The 18,655-nt window shown below is 42.0% G+C and overlaps 1 protein-coding gene across 4 annotated transcripts in view; it reads right to left on the reverse strand.

Annotated features, from left to right (window-relative positions):
• LOC110985686 (uncharacterized) overlaps positions 1 to 18,655 on the reverse strand; it is an 80,876-nt gene that overhangs the window by 40,678 nt on the left and 21,543 nt on the right. For all 4 annotated transcript variants that reach the window (XM_022246883.2, XM_022246885.2, XM_022246886.2 and 1 more), the window contains exons 10-41: positions 18,134 to 18,258; positions 17,739 to 17,951; positions 16,810 to 17,051; positions 16,495 to 16,625; positions 15,911 to 16,082; positions 15,301 to 15,539; positions 14,884 to 15,008; positions 14,425 to 14,601; positions 13,711 to 13,979; positions 13,038 to 13,189; positions 12,546 to 12,673; positions 11,853 to 12,070; positions 11,422 to 11,558; positions 10,769 to 10,893; positions 10,123 to 10,362; positions 9,266 to 9,495; positions 8,643 to 8,773; positions 7,667 to 7,838; positions 6,871 to 7,058; positions 6,360 to 6,484; positions 5,922 to 6,092; positions 5,314 to 5,585; positions 4,556 to 4,671; positions 4,318 to 4,451; positions 3,617 to 3,808; positions 3,153 to 3,382; positions 2,291 to 2,433; positions 1,424 to 1,592; positions 1,150 to 1,331; positions 754 to 890; positions 422 to 613; positions 41 to 240 (exon numbers count right to left, since the gene is read on the reverse strand). In XM_022246883.2, the coding sequence (XP_022102575.2) occupies positions 41 to 240; positions 422 to 613; positions 754 to 890; positions 1,150 to 1,331; positions 1,424 to 1,592; positions 2,291 to 2,433; positions 3,153 to 3,382; positions 3,617 to 3,808; positions 4,318 to 4,451; positions 4,556 to 4,671; positions 5,314 to 5,585; positions 5,922 to 6,092; positions 6,360 to 6,484; positions 6,871 to 7,058; positions 7,667 to 7,838; positions 8,643 to 8,773; positions 9,266 to 9,495; positions 10,123 to 10,362; positions 10,769 to 10,893; positions 11,422 to 11,558; positions 11,853 to 12,070; positions 12,546 to 12,673; positions 13,038 to 13,189; positions 13,711 to 13,979; positions 14,425 to 14,601; positions 14,884 to 15,008; positions 15,301 to 15,539; positions 15,911 to 16,082; positions 16,495 to 16,625; positions 16,810 to 17,051; positions 17,739 to 17,951; positions 18,134 to 18,258 (5,677 nt within the window). The remainder of the gene's footprint in view (positions 1 to 40; positions 241 to 421; positions 614 to 753; positions 891 to 1,149; positions 1,332 to 1,423; positions 1,593 to 2,290; positions 2,434 to 3,152; positions 3,383 to 3,616; positions 3,809 to 4,317; positions 4,452 to 4,555; positions 4,672 to 5,313; positions 5,586 to 5,921; positions 6,093 to 6,359; positions 6,485 to 6,870; positions 7,059 to 7,666; positions 7,839 to 8,642; positions 8,774 to 9,265; positions 9,496 to 10,122; positions 10,363 to 10,768; positions 10,894 to 11,421; positions 11,559 to 11,852; positions 12,071 to 12,545; positions 12,674 to 13,037; positions 13,190 to 13,710; positions 13,980 to 14,424; positions 14,602 to 14,883; positions 15,009 to 15,300; positions 15,540 to 15,910; positions 16,083 to 16,494; positions 16,626 to 16,809; positions 17,052 to 17,738; positions 17,952 to 18,133; positions 18,259 to 18,655) is intronic.

Raw genomic sequence — 18,655 nt, forward strand, 5'->3', positions numbered from 1 at the left:
ATCGCTTTAGGTCTTATCAAGGACTTAAATTTGGCCTTACTCGAGAGAACTTAGAAGTGTTTCCACAGATAATGCCTGTTGCCATGCCGACAGATTAAATCCTTCTCTCAAGGGGTAAAATGTCAAGGGCAGGTAAGAGTTGATGCGGTAGTTGCCCAGGGAAGCCATGTGAAACAAAAAGGTCTGAGCATCTTGGAGGAAAGAGGTGGAGTTGAATTCACTGACTTGCAAAGCGCCGATCTGTAATTTTAAATGAATGACAGATATTAACTATGACCAAGAAAAATGCAAAAGCCAATTTCTTCTTTTAAATTTTAAAATTTGTATTTGGATATACAAACTTAAGTTCGATCAGAGTACAAGACTTGAAGCAAGAACACAAAAAGCAATCGTGTCAAAGGTAAGTGCACAACAAACCAACCTCATTCAATAAGTACTCAAGCACTTGCGTATCATTGGTCAAAGCTTGCACTGCTGCCAGGAATGCATCCCCGCATAGGACCTCGCTAAGCTGCGTCACATTGAAGGCATCAGGGAAGGCAAACAGTGCCCTCAAGGCATTGACGTCACACACCGCCTTCCGCCAATCAGCCCCTACAACAAGACTACTCAACTGGAACACAGAATATAAAAATTGCAGTGAATGTGACTTTTTCCTAGGCAGGTCGAGAGTCAGTGTCTTCAATATTTTTAAAGATGTTTGGACCAATGAGTGCACTGAAGTCCACAATGAATATTCATGAGATAGTTTACCTGGAAGGGATCAATGGGTGACGATAAGATTGTGTTGAGCGTTTCAACCCCAAGCGTTTGCTCCAATGTATTGATGATATGACTGATGGACGAGTCGTTGGTCAATGGTTTCAGAAGTCCAAGGGTTAGGTTAAGCTCTGAACAGAATGAAAGAATGACAGTGAGTATTCAAGTTTATTAATGCAGGATTGAGGTAAGCCTTCAAAATCTGTTTAAACCTGAAGAATTTCAAATAAGGTTTATTCGTTTGCTAAGAACTGGAAATTGAGAAATCACAAACTCTTGGACTCTCTTGGCCAGAAGGCTGAAAAACTGAATTCAAAATTATTTATCCTTTGTGCGTAGTAATAATTTGTACAAATGGGGTCATCAGTGACCGACTTTTCCGCCCTGTACCTGGTTTGGCTTCGCAGATGTAGCTGTAGTGATCGGAGCAGTTTGCGGGGTACCAAAGACCATCGCCGCCAAAGTTGGCCTTGATACAACTCATGAAAGAATCATTTGAAGGTGCAAAGTTGGAGTAGGCACCATCATTGAGGGAACTGAACCGGTCGTCCAGCCAGACGTCGGCGTTTGGTCTGATTGAGGAGAAAAGTAATGACTTTTTACCACAGATTCATAGATGGTGATTGCATGGGAAAGATGACACGAAAATCTCTATGATACAAACCCAAAACTCTCCAGGAACATCTGTTCAGTCTCACTGTTCACATGCAATGGTGTGCTCTGAGCCTGGGCGTAGCATGCACCGGTTACAAGGTCCCAGTGAGGAAGTGTCTCATTCAGATATCGATAACAGGTGCCACTGTATCCTTGCCAACCATCACGACAAGAAGTCTCTGAAAAAGGGTTACAAAAATTCAAACTAGTAAATAATAATACTCAAATGGTAACAACTGTAAGTTCCTGTCGGTGTTTATTCTTGATGTATTACAAACAGGTAAAAGGAATGCAACGCTTTGTTCATGACAGGTCATGTGACCTCAACAGTGTCGTAGTGGAGTTGATAACAAGTCCCTGCAAGTCCATCACAAGTCCTTGCAAGTCCCTAGAAGTCCATCACAAGTCCCTTGCAAGTCCATCGCAGGTCCCTGCAAGGCCCTGCAAGTCCAGCAAAAGGCCCTGCAAGTCCCTGCAAGTCCATAAAAGGCCCTGCAAGACCACCACAAGTCCCTTGCAAGTCCATCACAAGGCACTCAGTCTTAAGCCAAGTCACAAGCTATTTAGATGAACTGCGACATTGACAAAGACAATTCCTGCATTATTGTTCGTTAGAATTGGTCCTGTGAAAGGAATTGGGACTGGGTTTAAGAAAGGAATTGGGACTGGACTTGAGAAAGGAATGGAGATTGGACTTGAGAAAGGAATTGGGTCACTGGACCTGTAGTGGACTCTACGACACCACTGTTGAACAAATTGCAGAGGCAAAATTCTGATCTCTGAGCAACTAAAATCTTCTTTTTACGACAGGTATTATAGCACTAGGTATTTCAAAAGTATCTAGTCTAGAACCACACCTGTGTGTGTGGAAAACTACCTTTTGCTTGGTCAAGGAACCGATTCATGAAGGTGATGTAGGCGTGGACTTGTTTCAGATCTACTGTGCCGTCTGCATCTAGCGTGGTGAGGAGCATTTTGAGGCCTGGGACAGAATAGAGAATGCTACCCAGGTCCAGCTCGCTGGAGAAAATAGAGATGAGAATGGTAAATTTAACACAAGTATTGTTGCTAGAATTTCCTGAGCTGGCACTCTGGAGGGTGTGCCTGCAATGCATGCTGGGATAACACATACATTCCATATGAGGATATATTGTTAAAACTAGGAAAGTCATACAGTGAGATGCTTTGACTGCAGATATTAAATGACAGTGTACCATGGGCGGAAATCTCTCCTCGATCGTGGGTGTAACATCAATTTACACTTTTTTTTATACACGCCGTGTTTATCATCTTATTCCATTTATAAAAACTCACAAACATGAAAATCCTTGATTCATCAATTCCTTTAGTATATTGTTTTGCTTAAAACATGGAGGGGACATTCGACATTGTGTCCCCCCAAACCAAATTCACGAGGGGACGTGTCCCCCTGTACCCCCCACCGGATTTCCGCCCATGCATTGTACAGTGGTGTTCTGAATCCAAACATCTTTGTGTTGGAAATCGTTCCATTCTTTCATACAGGTATTGTGATGTAGAAATGTGATTGTATTTCACACAAACTGTCTGAAATAAATTCAGATGATTATTTTTTCCTGAGATAGCCCTAATTTGAAAATTGTAGTCAATTTTATGTGCTGTCCATCAAAACCAGACTAATGAGTTATGTTTTCTTGATTGCTTTTAAAACATGAAAACCCTAAATATTTTTTGTCTTCAGTTATACAAATGGAACTAACTTATTCTGGTTTATCAAGCTGATATTGCCATATCCCATGAGCACGGCCCTGAACAGTGCTTGAGACACGGTCCCTAATGAGGCTACGTCGTAGCGGTGTTGGAAGACAGTAACGGTAAAAGGAAGGCTCTGCAGGTTGAGTTGCAACGCTTCGATGCTCCGCATGAGATCTTCAACGCTGATGGAGTCTGGCATCGTTGTGTTGAAATCTTCGGTCTGAAGGCTAATGATCTGAAAAGCACAAAAAGCGACAGAGTTGATCCAATGGCTATGGGTAGATACAATTGAGGGCGCCGTAACTGTTTTCGGTTGTTGATCCTACCATTGCTGAGGCAAGCAACCTGAAGCACACTTGAGGTTTCTTCCAAAGGAATATGAATATCTTTTTTATTCAATCACAAGTTGCAGAACAAAGCTCAGACAGAAAATCTACGAAGAACTTGCAGTCAATGAGCTATTTAATACCTGTGAGAAAATCTGGTCATAGTTGATGACGTCTTTCACCTCCACTACAAGAGCGCTGTAGTTCACCTTACACAGATACTCATCCAGGGCAGTTGTGTTGATGGACTGGTTGTTGGCATTCAGCCAAGACTGTCGGACGGTGCCATCACAGAACAGTGCAATCACATCCGATGATCCAATCAAATCAGAATACTGTTCAAGGAGACCAGTCCGAATTTGAAATAGTTATAAACTTTATACCAAAGAGTTTAAATATAAAATATCAGTAATGACAAAAAGGCCTCCTAAATTTTTCGCGACTAAAGAAACGCTTACTTTTTGCGTGTTCTACTTTGTTGATATATGAAGTTAGTAAAAGGAATGCAGCAGAGAGCAGTTAGGAACAGCTCTTATCACAGCCTTTCTTTGCTGGAATGTGAACTCATAACCTCTTGGTGACAAGCACAGATTTCTCATTCTATGATGAAAGAGCTTGCTGGGCTCATTGGGCTCAATGGGCAAGTTCTACGTTAGCTTTGAGGAAGCTTTGGAAAAATTGTATCAGTTGTTGATGAAAGCATTATTTAAAACGTAATGGAAAAAGCAAAGGGTTAACAATTAAGTGAATTTCTTGTAGTTTTGAGATATCAGTGTAAGTATACAACCCAAACTTAGTTTTTTTGGTAAGGTTGAAAACGTTTTCATTGTAATAATATGCCAACCTTGGAAGGGTCATCCCACGTTGCGGACAGAGCTGCAATGAGTGCTGGGCCGTTGTCGATCAGTCCCATGATGCCTTGCAAAAAGCGTTCAGTCTCTGGCATCGCACCACTGAAAACCTGCCCCTGACTGAATGCTGTCACACCAAACAAAGAAAAATTCACTGTCAGTGTTGAGGCCAGGTGGCAACTTGAGTTAAGGAATTGCACTTGACTACAAGTGGGATTTGATTTCTTTTACCTTCAATGAGAGCGAAGAGTTGATTGGTTGTCTGCAGAGCTGTATTGGCCAATTGGAGCACGGCATTGTTGTAATGTAGCACATCCCTTACCATGAACGGAACACTTGTTCTTGTCCTGCAACAAAACAAAGGAGTAACAGTTTTGTTCAAAACTTTCCGGAAGAAAAAAAATGACACAAGTTTGGCAACGAATCCATGTTTAAACTGGAAAAGACCAAAAACATTCTGCAGACAGAAAAGGCAACAATAATGGTAAAAATCATCTTGTGAGCGATGCTCGTCACCTGTTTATGAGTGACGTTTTGCTTGGAATGAAAGCTAGATTAGGTGTGAACAGAAATTCCCTGCTCTTTAAAGGCGGCATCAAAACAGGGTCAAAGCAAGACAGGTTAAAAACTAAAGCTCTCCAAATCCCTCAAGAGCAAAAAGAACAAAATTCTTACCATCAACCATTAATATATTTTTAACAAGAATTGCAGGAAAGAAAAAAACGTAATTCAGATCTGGTTTGGAACCTTCAACCTTGTCCTTAGAGCCCACTCTATTAATCTACCATGACAACTCAATTAATACCAGATTCCCAAAAAGTTACATCAGTGCACTTATGATGTATGAAAAAAAACTGCACAGTACAAATGTACCATGTGAAGACATCAAAAATACTTGATACAAATGTGACATTAGCGGAGATACCAAGGTGTCATTTTGAAGCCAGCCTCTTCTCAACTTCAAAGCTAGCTCCAGTAAAAATACTTACGCCATTTCTAGCAATAGCATCAACTCTTGCTGGTTCAGTAATGCTTGGATACGATTCGCCATGGCTATCCACTCGGCATCCGTCCCAGTCACGGTAATGCCGGTATCCTCCCAGAGCAGCTTGGGATCGAAGCGACGAATGCTGGCATCGCTAATCAGGGCTTGAAGTTCTGCGTTCTTGATGAGCAACTCCGAGAGATTGGCGTACGGTGCAAACTCAGCCGGAATTACCGTCGTGTTCATGGAGGTCATGAATGTATAATATCTCTCAAACTATTCAACAAATAAACATGGAAATCAATACTCAATATTACCATTTTTGGAATATGTTCTTTCAATCCTCCACAAAACTTGTGTCTTTAAAATTCATATTCAAAATGTACATAAATATTTCTTAAAGGGAAGTACAAGTTTTAATAGAGCAATCAGGGATGAAAGTCGCGAAGCAAAATAATTGTCTATTGAAAGGATGTTCTGATAACTATTCAGTTTCCTCCAGTTCGCTGGGAATTTATTTTGTTAGGTTACCGTTCTAATAGAACCTAAAACACATCAATGCTTCCTCTTATTAATAGGCATTGTGGGTACCTTAGTCAATAAAACACCTACCGCTGTTTGAATCTGCGGTATGTTCCAGAATGCTGATTGTTCCTGTAGTAAGGTCAAGGGGTCAAGGTCGCAAAGGCGGGATCTGACTGCAGCATCATAGGGTGACAGATCCACAAAGCCTTCGCTGCAGAGAAGCGTGGAATGGTCATCCCGATTTGTGTCTAACAGCATCTAAAAGGTGGTAATTTAAGAAAAACATGCAGTGAATGACAAGACTTGATTATCTAAATGAACTAATTAAGAGGTCAGAGTGACCCAGTTCCAAAGATGAAAATCAATGATCATTCCTAGAAACCTTGAGATAAATTTTAAATTTTTAAATCTTACATTTTTTTTGTCTGATGTCACATTTTACACCAAAAAATGAGACCAAAAGTTTTTAAGAAATGATGTCTTCACTTGAAAAAATAACAAAAGTACAATCACAGCTCCTCTTACCTGCAACTTTGAGGCATTCAGGAATGTTTGGATGACCGCCTCTGTGACGTTAGGTCCTAGTTCTAGAAGGGTCCTTGTGGCATTGGCAAATGGCTGCTCCTTCAAGCGCGTGATCAGAATATGATCTATACACAGATCAAAAAAGTACAACCAGGGATCTCAGCATCAAAACATCTACAGGGTCATTTTCAAGCTCTGCTTCGGTGGATGCTTCTCATGCAAGAATGCACACTGATTTGTGCATGTTCTACGAAACTTGGTATTCGTTTAACATATGCAATGCCATACACATGATGTGCATCTTCCCTTATGATAAGCTACACCATAACATCTACAGATAACGTATGAAGTGAACACAGAATTGCAGTCAGATGCGTTGCCCTCTTTTTGTGCACATTCTGTTGAAAATCAGTGATATCATCCTTGGTCAGCTCTCACGTGTACACCATACAATGGCAACTTAAGATCTCCAAAGAGCCCATGAACAATTACTTGTAACCTCCAAGCTTACCTTGAATCACTTTGCAGACTGAACTGTTAAGCTGGGCACTGCAGTTAGCTTGATGCCAAAGTCCGTCTGTCCCGAAGTTTGCAGCCCCGCAGTAATAGTCACCTTGTGGTTCAGATTCCCAGTTCTCATATGTATATTCAGTTGAGAAAAGAAATGAAGAGCGAAAGATCCAAGACTCCTGGTCTGGGCTGCAGGAGAAGAGGAGAAACAGATGATCTTTCGGGGTGGAATTTACTTCAGACGGCAAAAATGTGGAAGCATTCAGAAAGAAAATATTAGTTGAACTACCAGTAGAAAAATTACATCATAAACAATAATGACTAGTTACTTTCTGTTTATAAAGCACATAAGTCAAGCGCTACTGCTGTTGAAAGTGTTACACCGTTAATGGTGACACCTGATCATATCAGACCATGAGACCAAATTCGGCTGTCAATTTCAGAGAAAGTTGAGGCCTCTACTCATTTTATCCCCATACAGGTAGAGAGAGAAAAGGGTTACATTGACTTGTCCAAGATCACAACATCCTACCGGCTACCGCACTTGAACTCCCAACCCTGTGATCAGTAGTCCAAACACCTGATCACTGAGCCACACACCAAGAGCGCATACATCTCTCAAGTTAGTCTGTTATACACATTTCATATCATTCTCATGAAAGATTCTGTCCTTACCCGATGCTTTGCAGGAATTGCTGTTCTTGTTCATTGTAGACACACACCAAGAGCGCATACATCTCTCAAGTTAGTCTGTTATACACATTTCATATCATTCTCATGAAAGATTCTGTCCTTACCCGATGCTTTGCAGGAATTGCTGTTCTTGTTCATTGTAGACAAACGTCAGAGAGCTCTGAGGGTCGGCCGATGGACAAACCTGCCACGAAGCTGTATACCAATTGCTGGCTTCATCCACAAACTTATAGCAGAAAAAGTTGTCGCCATGCCAACCGGGCCTACACGTGCCACCTGTTTGGATCAAAAACATGCAGACAAAACTGTTCAATGTGAAGCAAATTTCTGGTGTACCTTCAAGAAGAGAACAATTGTGCTAAAGCCCTGACTGACGCTGCAGGGCTATCTGGAGGGCAAACAATGCAAATTTAATGTCACAAACCATTTACAGTGAAATTACCTCGAGTTGAAACTGAATTTGCAGCCCAAAGTTTCAGTCTAGCATCAGAAAAGATTATTCATTTGTTACCAGCTCTGCAAAATGGTGTCAATTTTTTTTGAATTTGAGTTTTACATATACATGTAGAATTAAATTGATCACATCCTAAGCTTTCATTTGATATATAATTCATCCTAGTGGCATTTTGCATTTTGGAGTTATTTGCTATTTGCATATTCAAATAATTTCATTTTATCACACAAGCTTTTTGAGATGATGCCCTTTAAACATTTCCTTTGCAACAGAGGCTTTCAGAGGCCAACTGCTTGACCAAGCAGTTGGCCTCAAAATATTCCCAAATATTTTCACCCTCGACACTTGGAATTGGGCCATTACGCATTTTTGCATTGTGCGACTTAATACATCTTTTTGTGGAGCGTGTCACATTTTTGCTTCAGTATTATAAAACCGACCTTTTACCTTCACAGCTGTTTCTCTAATACACAAGTGCATTTTCCACCTGTTATTGACAGTGCAATTATCATATTTCAGCTTGTCAAAACCTTAAGCAAGAAATCGATAATTTTTCAGAGGGTACAAACAGAAAGTGCATGAAAATTCAAGGCAAAGAAAGGGGTTATTATAGGACTACTGTTTACCAGTGAAAAGCTTGACTATGGCAATTTGCAGATCCATCATCAAGTTCTGGCTGATCAATTGCTGCTGGATGAGTGGCCAGATTTCCAGCTGAGACAAAAGGTTCTGGAAAAGTGGAGGATACATCCCATAGCTGCATGGAAAACACATGAGAACTATTGGCTAGGAAGTCAGGAAAAGTATTGGAAACTATTTGAAGCAAAGAGTATGCTCTCAAAACGATATCAGCTCAATCGTGGAACTGGAACCTTGACTGTGAGTTTTATATTATAAACTCTGTAGACAACAGGAGACTCCGATATGTTTGGAAGGGGGCCAGTCTGTCTGCCACCACCAAGCACATCAAAGTCTCCTATTGCGTGGATCCACTTTCTGTGATATCTGGCCTGAGTTTTTTTAATACACCTTCAAAATGAGATAAGGAAACACATTCTCCACTACATTTAAAAAAATTTCACAGAGCTGTTTGCCGCAGATACTTGGTAAGCATAGGAAAGTATGCTTACCATTGAAATGTGACACGATGTATCCTGCCTGTATCTAGTCTTCTCCAGTTTTGGAGTAGTCAAATTTTTATGCGTAATCATTCCTGCTTAGAATTTATATGAAGGATGGCGAGACTTACGTGAACTCTTGCATGGCTTCTTCAAAAGTTTGGTTGTCACTCAGCCAACTGATTACACCGGTCCAGTCGCCCGAAAAATTCAAAGGACGCTGGAAGACGCTGAAGAGGGAAGGCAGCTTGTTGATGAGCCTTGGGAGTTGTTGAATGTCCTCAGAGATGTTGGCCACCTTCTGGAGGAAGTGTCCCCAGTCATCAATGGTCCCCACTGGCTGACCTACAGCAGCGCTGATCTGTTCAGAAGATCAAGCTCTTTTTTTCAAAAGCATCTATGCATGCAATCTTTTGCAGGTACTGAACTTCTGATTAAGTCTTCCCCCTTCATCGTCTGGGGACTCTTTTTAGTTTAATCACATTCAAACTCTGTGGACACTGGGCTTTTCCTCACCTTCAAACTCTAAGCACCCTGGATATGTCCTCATCTGTAAACTCTGAGGACCTTGGTTATTCCTTGCCTTCATTTTCTGAGACCTCAGATTGTCTTGTTCCTTTAAATTACATTCAGTTGCTAAAGGTCCACATTCATTTAACAGACATAAATTTGGACAGGAATGTGTGAATGTATGTGTGGCCCACTCTGTGAAAATGTCTTAAGTCACCAGTGCCACTTTGGAGTAAAAAGTCCTTCAGAACAATTTTGCACAGTGTAAATCAATATGAACCCACAGCATTTTTCACCATGGAGTATCCACTTTCAGCAGGAAGCCAAACTGAGTGATGTGTCAAAACAAAAAACTCACTTTGCTCCTTCTAATACAAATGAAAACTAAAAAAGTGGATCTGGCGACTTATGACTCATTTTCATAGAGCGGGTCGCATATTTGACTCCCTCCTTTTCCTAAGCCTTGAGGAGTACAAACCTTGTCAGAGAGCATCGTCAAGTCCAGTTCCATCAGAACCATCCTGAGGAATGCATCGGCATTGGAGCTGCTGTTGACAAGGTGGCAGAGTACTGCTTGCAGGGAACCGGCTAGTCTGACTGGTGCACTGTGTGCACTATCCGGTAGGATGAGGTAATCCACCAAACTCAGATTACCAGTGCAGAACACATCAGCCAGATTCTCCTGGCCTGAGTACACACTGAGCAGAAGTGGAATTGCCTGGACAGTCCGGGAGAAAACGTATTGTACTAGTTTTAAAATAAATAGGTTAGGTCCAAAAGATAAACTCCCTATTAAAACTTTCCACACACTGATGGCAGGTATCTAAAAAACATATGGCATGACAGTCAGTGAAGTGGTGATATGGGGTACATATCTGGGCACTTGCAGTTGCTTTAATAAGTATAAAACTTATATAGAGGTGTGCATTAAAGGTGGGCTGATGATAAATGCTGACGATATCAATGTTTTACTCATCAATAAAGGGGCTTTTCAAAATACACAATCCAATGTCTCTGTTGGAATTGCTTTCAATAGACTTTTAAAGATACACGAGGGAGAGTGGAGGAGTGACAGACTTGGGGATAGACATGGTGAGAATGGGTAGGTGGGGGTATGCGGTTACCTTGTCCATGTCAATACTGGTCCGCCTGAGAGCTTCTACGTCAGCCTGGGTGAGGTTCAGTTGAGTCTGGAAAAGATCTCTGAAGATGGACTGGTCACGGAACAGCTCTCCCAAAGTCAAAGGCTCTGAAATACAGAGACAGGAAAGATGCACAAAACTCCACCTGTCAGGAACTGTGAAGTGCAATTTTAAGCTTCGTTATATACTTCAGTAAATCAGGCTTCTTCATTCTTAGATTTCTTCAAATCAAATGCAAGAGTTTTACAACCGGTAAACCTTGAATGGGAGGCACTATACGTAGACTTGTGACAATCAGACTCATTTGGACACTGAATGGTGTCAAGTACACTAGCCTGCATGTAAAGTCAACTAGTTTCATGTGTAACTGCATACAGCCTCCATTTTCTCTCCTAGGACAGGACACAGCAATGACTCTGCTAACAGCTGTGACAAGATTGGCCCTCTGATCTTCAATCGATGCTCTTCTGGCACCTTAACTTATGGAAATCAAGCTGGATAGGCCAGACGGCAAATCCAACAGCCTTGCAGAGGTTTTCTGCCACCTTCAGAGAAAATATCACATTGAGGTCTCGACAAGAACTATTGTAAGCAGAAAACTCTTCTTGACTGAACTCCACTGAACAGTTCCTTACCTTGGTATCTATACACCTGTGCCAGCAGAGAACTGAGCACTTTCTGTCCCCTTAATATGATGTCTTTGATTGTCCTCCACCATGGCGGTGAGGGAATACCAAGTTCCATGTCCAAAGCTTCCAGTAAGTCCACCGTACTAATGAAGAAAACAATCTATATTAACAAGGGTTCACCCAGTTGACAGAAGCATTTTTATAATCTTACAATCAAATATATATGGACAGAGTAGATCTCGATCCTACCAAAGCCATCAACTCCATTTTCTAGGAATCTGAGCACAACACAGTCCTAGAACTAAAGAATGAACAGTAACTTCAAGTTGGGACTTAACTACCTTTTTCTCCAAAGCACCTATAAAATGAACTCACGTATTCCTCATCCAGTTCAATAGCGCCCTCAACAGTTCAGCCGCAAAGTCAATACAACTCACCTCTGGTGCTGCAGGAACTCTGTCACCGTCATGTTGCCTTGAATCAAGCCGGCCAGCCCGCTCCACTCCCCGGAGAAATTCAGCGGCTGCTGGAGGATACGCATGAGTTCTGGCAGCCTCTGCAGGAGGCTCGGCAGGTCTTGGATATCGGTGGTTGCTCTGAGCAGCTCCTCGAGTAAGCGCTGCCAATCGTCCATCACAATGGAAGAATTGCTGACCTGAGAAGAAAGCAGTAACGGTTATTAGGCAGTGAAGACGCTTTCAGCACAACAGCTTTGTGACCACAGGGAGCTAAGATAGTGTGAAAATCCCATGAAAGTGGATTCGCTTAGTGGTAATCAAAGAATGGGCTGGCCTTAAAAACTTTAAGGGGAGTAAAAAGACAACTACTGGTTGTAAGTAACTGTTAACAATGAGGCGATGTCCCGGTGGTGCCTTGGTGATTGTCAATGACAGGCAATGCCAGTGACACATTCTGCATGGATTTTCAAACACTTAGTTTCTAGGCTCTAGTTTCAGGCTTAAGATTCATGACTTAGACCCGTGAGAAAGCTCAAAGTAGCTTCCCCTTTGGCTGCAGATATTAAAGGTCGTGAGAGGCAAAGGATTGGAGTTTTTTGGAGAAACAATGTACAGAGTTTGAGCTAGCGACAAATCAAAGATTTGGACAATTGACCAGTGTCTACATCTCACCGGTTGTGCTCTGTACCAAGCCTGGAAAAGCATCTGGATATCTTCAGCAGTGCGGTTCTGCTGAGCCAGGAAAAACTGTAGCAGTGCTGTCTGATTCTGGAACAGATCTTCTAAGGGAATCTCTTGTCCTGAGAGAATTAAACAAGGAGCTAAAGTCATTATTACCTATGCTCACCGAGACCATTAAATGTCAAAAACCTTGGAAAATATAAATCTCGGTGATATTATTTAAACTCAAAGGACTCATTTGCATACCAACAATATTTACATTCGAAAATGACCATTCACTCCTGTTTAGTAGGGAACAATGCAGGAAAAGCGTCCTGCTTAAGGACACCCCTACTGCAACCTCCTGAGGCTGGATTTGAACCCACAGCTTGTTGATGGGATTACAAACACAATCATAAATTGGGCAGATCAGAAAATAAGGGCACTGCACTCCAGGAATCTCCATCCAAACATGTTTCATGTCTCTTAATATAGCCAACCTACCCTGCAATGACTTCAACCAACCCTGACCAGCGGTGATCAGACCCTTCAGCAACAGCAAGTTAGCAGATTCGTTAGTCCCAGCTGTATCCAGCATGTCTAGTACCTGGTTGATCTGGAGGCTGAACACGTCAAGCAAATCTGCGATGCTCTGGCTGCAAGCAGAGAATGACGGCATTAATAAGGTGCAGACAGCTCTGCGATTGGCAGTGCAGAACTTGACACACCTAGAAATCATATTTTCCGAAGTTTTGTTAACTTCAGGCAATTTGGGGATTGCAACCAAGTATTTCCTTAGCAGTGACCAACAAAGAGATGTGACTGACTTTTGTGCACATTCTGATGAAATTAAATGGTCTCAGGGTGGGAACTACGCTTGGATACCTCTCTAATAGTAAAAAAGCAATGTGACGGACAGAACTATGTGAATTCTAATGAAATTGGGGGATCTTGGGATGGTAACTGTGCATGTGTACCTCTGTAGCAGTCACAAAGAAGACAGATATAACAGAAAGAGTTTGGCACATCAGACAAAATTTACTGGACCTGCTTAGAGTCAAATATACATCAAAGAGTGAGTGCACATGGCGCTTCCTCTATATACCTTTGTTTCTATGAGTGACAGAACACAGCTACCTGACCTTCCAGCACTGAGTTCCATTTGTCTCACACTTACTTTGCACTAGCCTGGCCTGGTGGATATACACCATTCTGGGACTGCAAGACTCGGAAGAACATCTCCTCCCAAGCTTTGGACTGGTTGCCGATGATGTCAGTGTATCCATCAAGGATAAGCTGGAAGTCGAAGGGTCGTGCAAAGATGTCTGACCAGGCCCTGCTGGTGAGGTCATACTTGTGGACGAGTGCAGAGAGGTTGGCGTAGTGGGCATATTCAGCTGGGATGGGGCCAGAGGCAGAGTTCAACAAGGCTATGTAATCCGTGATCTGTTGGGGAGGAAAAAAAGCCACATGCATCGTTTCTGATCTATTAAAGGAATATGAAATTCTGCATGAGGCAGGGCGGTGATATTAATTACTCGTCTCCTCAATTATAAACCTCTCCTCAAGGTTAATCTCATTTTTTGTCCCATTTCACAGTTGAACTCTGCACAAGTTTCAGTCTTCTACGCACTCATGTTCCCTAAGAGTTGTAGTAACCTGTCTCACACACGGAAACGAAAAAAAGGGGCCAGTGCGTTAACTTTGTCAGGCCTCAGCACAGTTGTGTAACTTGCTAGTCTGTCACGGTATGGGGTGGTGGTAACATGAAGTAAAGAACATCTTTTGTAAACCTGACGCTACAGGTACCAGACTCCCACCATGCACCCCACCTCCACCAATAAAACGGCACAAAATGCTTTACTTTTTACTTTTTACTTTAAGCACCCACCTTTTCCTGCAGTTCTGGGATCTGCCAGTGCCGCATCTGTTCAGCCAAAATTTCTGTCAGATTCAGGGAGCAGAGCTTCTGTCTGACTTCGGCAACATCAATCGAGTGTGGCAAGGAACTTAAGTCTATCATGCAAAGCGCCCTCACTTGTTCCTCTGGGGGCATTCTCACCAACGCCTATTTTGATAAGAGGGAAAAGTCTTCAGTAACATGTATGAACTCTTCACATCAATACCAACCCTTCCAAAACATAAATTAGTGTAAAAACTCCTGAAAGCAACTTTTTTTAAGGTCAATTATTCAATTTTGTTTTCTCTTTCCATCAAGGTCAAGATCTTTCGCCAAAATTTCCCCAAGACTGGCTGCAATCCAAGACAATGTCAATCCATTGGAACATGACAGGAGAAAATCTGAATGAAATCTAAAATACTTGCTCATGTTTGTTTTTGACTTGCTTACCTCAATGTATGTCGCATTCAGGAACGCTCGGAGGATCACTTCATTTACGTCTGGTCCCAGTTCAAGCAGCATGTGGATAACTTTGTCTGCAGGATCCTGGCGGAGAAGTTCGACGAGCCTGTGATCTACAACGATACGGACATGAAGCTTAGAAATGTTATACTTGATTTCTGCATTAATGGGTCTTACTTCCAGCATGCCTATGGGAACTCCCTCTGATAGAGGGGGTACACTTGTGAACTCTTTCTGACAGATGGGTTTTCTGGACAGTCTCTTGCAAGTTTCATGCGAAAAATCAGCTAGTTTTAAAAAAATCTTTATTCAAGACGTTTAATTTTGCAAGAGACAATGTTTTAGCTGAACCAGTTTCCAATCATGGGCATGCCCACAATAAGGGAACGGGGCAAAGTCTAATACCTTGCACCGCCTCACATAGGTAGCTATCCGTTGGCTTTGAGCAATTGGCATGGTGCCACAGTCCGTCTGTGCCAAAGTTAACTTTTGCACATGACCCGACTGATGATGTCATGTTCGGTGTGCTGGTAGGCGTGACTGATGGGAACCAGTTCTGGTAAACAAGGAACGATCCGTCTCCAATCCAGAAGGCATAGTCAGGACCGTATGAGACCAAACCCAGCCAAGAGAGGCTGTCTTCTCTGTGACAAATGGTTTGATGAGAAAAAAAAAAGAAAATCAACAAGCAGAAAAGTAGTAACGAAGAAAACTCATTAATTTACAATTTGGTGTGTCACGACTTGTGATTCGCTTGTAACTGATTTGTGATGGGTCTGAGATTGATCAAAGATTGACTTGTGATAAACTCGGGACTGACTTGTGACTGGCTTGTGACTGGCTTGAGACTGACTTGTGACTGGCTTGTGACTGGCTTGAGACCAACTGCTGATTGACTCGTAATTGAGCACAATCTAACTTTAATACAAAGCAGACTTTTGCAATGAGCAGAAATCACTTTGCTTAATTATGAACACCATCCACTGATTGCGTCCTTCCTTGATGGCCTACATACCCAATACTCTCAAGGAAACTTTGCTCCACTTCATGGTTGACAGCAACTGGGTATCCATGGCGATGGATTTCATGGCAGCCACTCCAGGCCGCCATTAGGTCTGGCGCAGTCTCATGGACGTACTTGTAGCAGGATGTAAGGTTGCTATGCCAACCATCCGGACAAGACCCTCCTGTGAGGAATCAAGAAACAGGAGAGGGGATGAGGGTTATGTATGGGGGCAGAAAAAGTATGTGGGGTGGCCAAAAAATGACACCTGCCGATGTGCAAATGTAGTGTAAATGTAATTTTATTAGTACATGTGCATACCTCAAAACCCTTTTACAAATGAAAAAGGAGACCAACTTATTTTTTAACTCGTGTAAACGGTGCACTTGCAGATTGTCAAAATGTTTCCAAAAGAGATCACTGATTTCATATTAAATTCAAATGTTTTTCTTTTCAACAAAATCTGATTGAAATTACATCTGAAAATGGATTCCCGAGACAAAAAAGTATTCCATACTCTACATAAAAATTGTCTGGTTTCAAAAGACTTTATTCTGGTCAATTAGAAAGGGGTTTATGTCATTTACGGTACTTACCAGTAAATATGTTTAGAATCTGAAGTTCTATATCCATCGCCATATTTTGGAGGATCAATTGGTACTTGATGTCTTGCCATGCAGGAGTTTGAGACAAAATGTCTTGGATGACTGAAAAAATGGGTCCACGACTGAAAAACAAACATTTAATTAAGAATACATACATTCCTAACATTGCCAAAACTGACACCAATAAATTAGATGAAAATGATCAGAAATGCAACAGAAGGCAATGTAACATTGCCAAATGCAATGACTTTAAGATCATTACAAGAAAATGAAACACTCAGTTTTTTTTTATATATTGGACTGCACCTCCACTGCTGCAAGACTTCTTCTATCGTCATGTTTCCTTGTAAAGATCCAGCCAGAATCTGTGTCCAGTCTGTCTGCAGGAGGGACGACTGGTCAAATATCTGAGGGTAGCTGGCCAGGAGCTCCGGAAGGCGTTGTAGAAAATCAGGAAGGTTTTGGACGCTTTTTACCATGGACATGATGTCATCAAGAAGAACATCCCACTGCACAGGGGTAGGCGGACTGTTCAGGACTTGGGTCACCTTTTTATTCAATAAACAGACAGACTTTCCTCATTAAAACGACATCCTTTAAATGAGAGTGGACCTGTCCTCACTGAAAACAACACTTTCATTAGTTATATTAAAAAAAGAAACTGGCTAGAATGGGATTAGAACCTGAGACTTTTTAATACTGGTCTGGTGCTTTACCAACTACACCATCCAGCCTGATGTTAAGAACAGGTCTATATGTATATCAGCAACTTGGTCACTTTCCTCAATTGGGATGAACAAAGACATTATATAAAGCGTGATTAGAACCTGATACCTCTGGAATAATGCACAGGTGTGCTTTCAATTCAGCCATCCAGCCTGATGTGCTATGGTTCATTAATAGCACCCCAGAACAAGGATGCTAACACTTTGTGATTACTGGCATTAGCGTAACAGCATGGTGTTCCAGAGGTTGTGGGTTCAAATCCCCCACAAATCAATTTCCTTTGTTCATCGTTAATAATCAAGACAAAACTTTAAAGCACGAGACATTAAAGCCAGTGCAATTGAGAGCATTACATGATCAGACATGAGACCAGACACAAGTTGACTTCAGATAGGAGGTTTGGGTTGGTCATATGATGGCCTTGTTGGGTCTTGGGATGGTTTCATAAAAGGTCTTGACTACAGCATCGTCGAGAACTAGACCATAACCTTTCAACATATCTACCTCACCTTGTCAACAAAGAGTAGGATGTCGGTATTGTTGAGCAAGACATCCAGTGCTAGGTTCCCGTCAGTGCCAGGAGTGCATAGGGTCTTCTGCAAAGACATGAGGTTTGACGAGGTGTTGGCAGGCAGTGCAAAGAACTGGTCAAGAACTCCTGGAGAGCAGAGGAGCTCAGCTGGGTGACTCGTACTTGTGAGGAGTTGCAGCAACTCAGCAATCTGGAGGAAAATGGGACAAGGTTATTTAAAGATCAATATTAGGGTGACATTTCAAAATCCCTGAGTGAACCTGTGTACCTGCTCCATGGATAAACAAGACAAAGAGGGTTAAATGCATTTGCCGGTTTATGTACATTGCCAATCGTCTGTGAAACATCTGGCGTGTCTACCAGTGAACTTACTCTGTCCTGTTTCAATTGAAGTTGCAGGATTGCTTTCAGGTCGTCATTCGTCAGGTTGAGCTGCTTCTTCAGATTAGTTAGGATAATTGTTTCATTCCTGAAGAAGTCTGCAATAGGGACGTTATCTAAATCGAAGAAACACAAGTACATTAAATAAATGATGTTAAGAAGAAGGAACAAAGGTGCGGTTTTACACTGCTGACAAAGTCACTATCTGGTTCAGAAGTGTGACGTCACTTCAGTTTAAACATCCCCACTACACAGAGTTACACGGAACCATGGAACAGGAAGTTAATGCACAACTTTAGTATTTGTGTCTGCCCTGTGGGAGCTTGTAATCAGTGGTGGGTCCCCGTGTACGGCAAAGTCAATATGAACTGGATAAAATCTAGCAATTCATTGGACCGTAGGGGAGTCAGGTTGGCACAGTGTTTCTTTCCTCACCTTCCACCTCCGGGGGCCTGGGTTCGAATCTGGCTCAGTCCACATGTGGATTGGGTTTTCAGCCCTTACCAGTGTTGT

The sequence above is a fragment of the Acanthaster planci genome, linkage group LG18, assembly GCF_054643075.1.
Source record: "Acanthaster planci isolate LZ-2023a linkage group LG18, COTS_SCS, whole genome shotgun sequence".
NCBI classification, from domain to species: domain Eukaryota; kingdom Metazoa; phylum Echinodermata; class Asteroidea; order Valvatida; family Acanthasteridae; genus Acanthaster; species Acanthaster planci.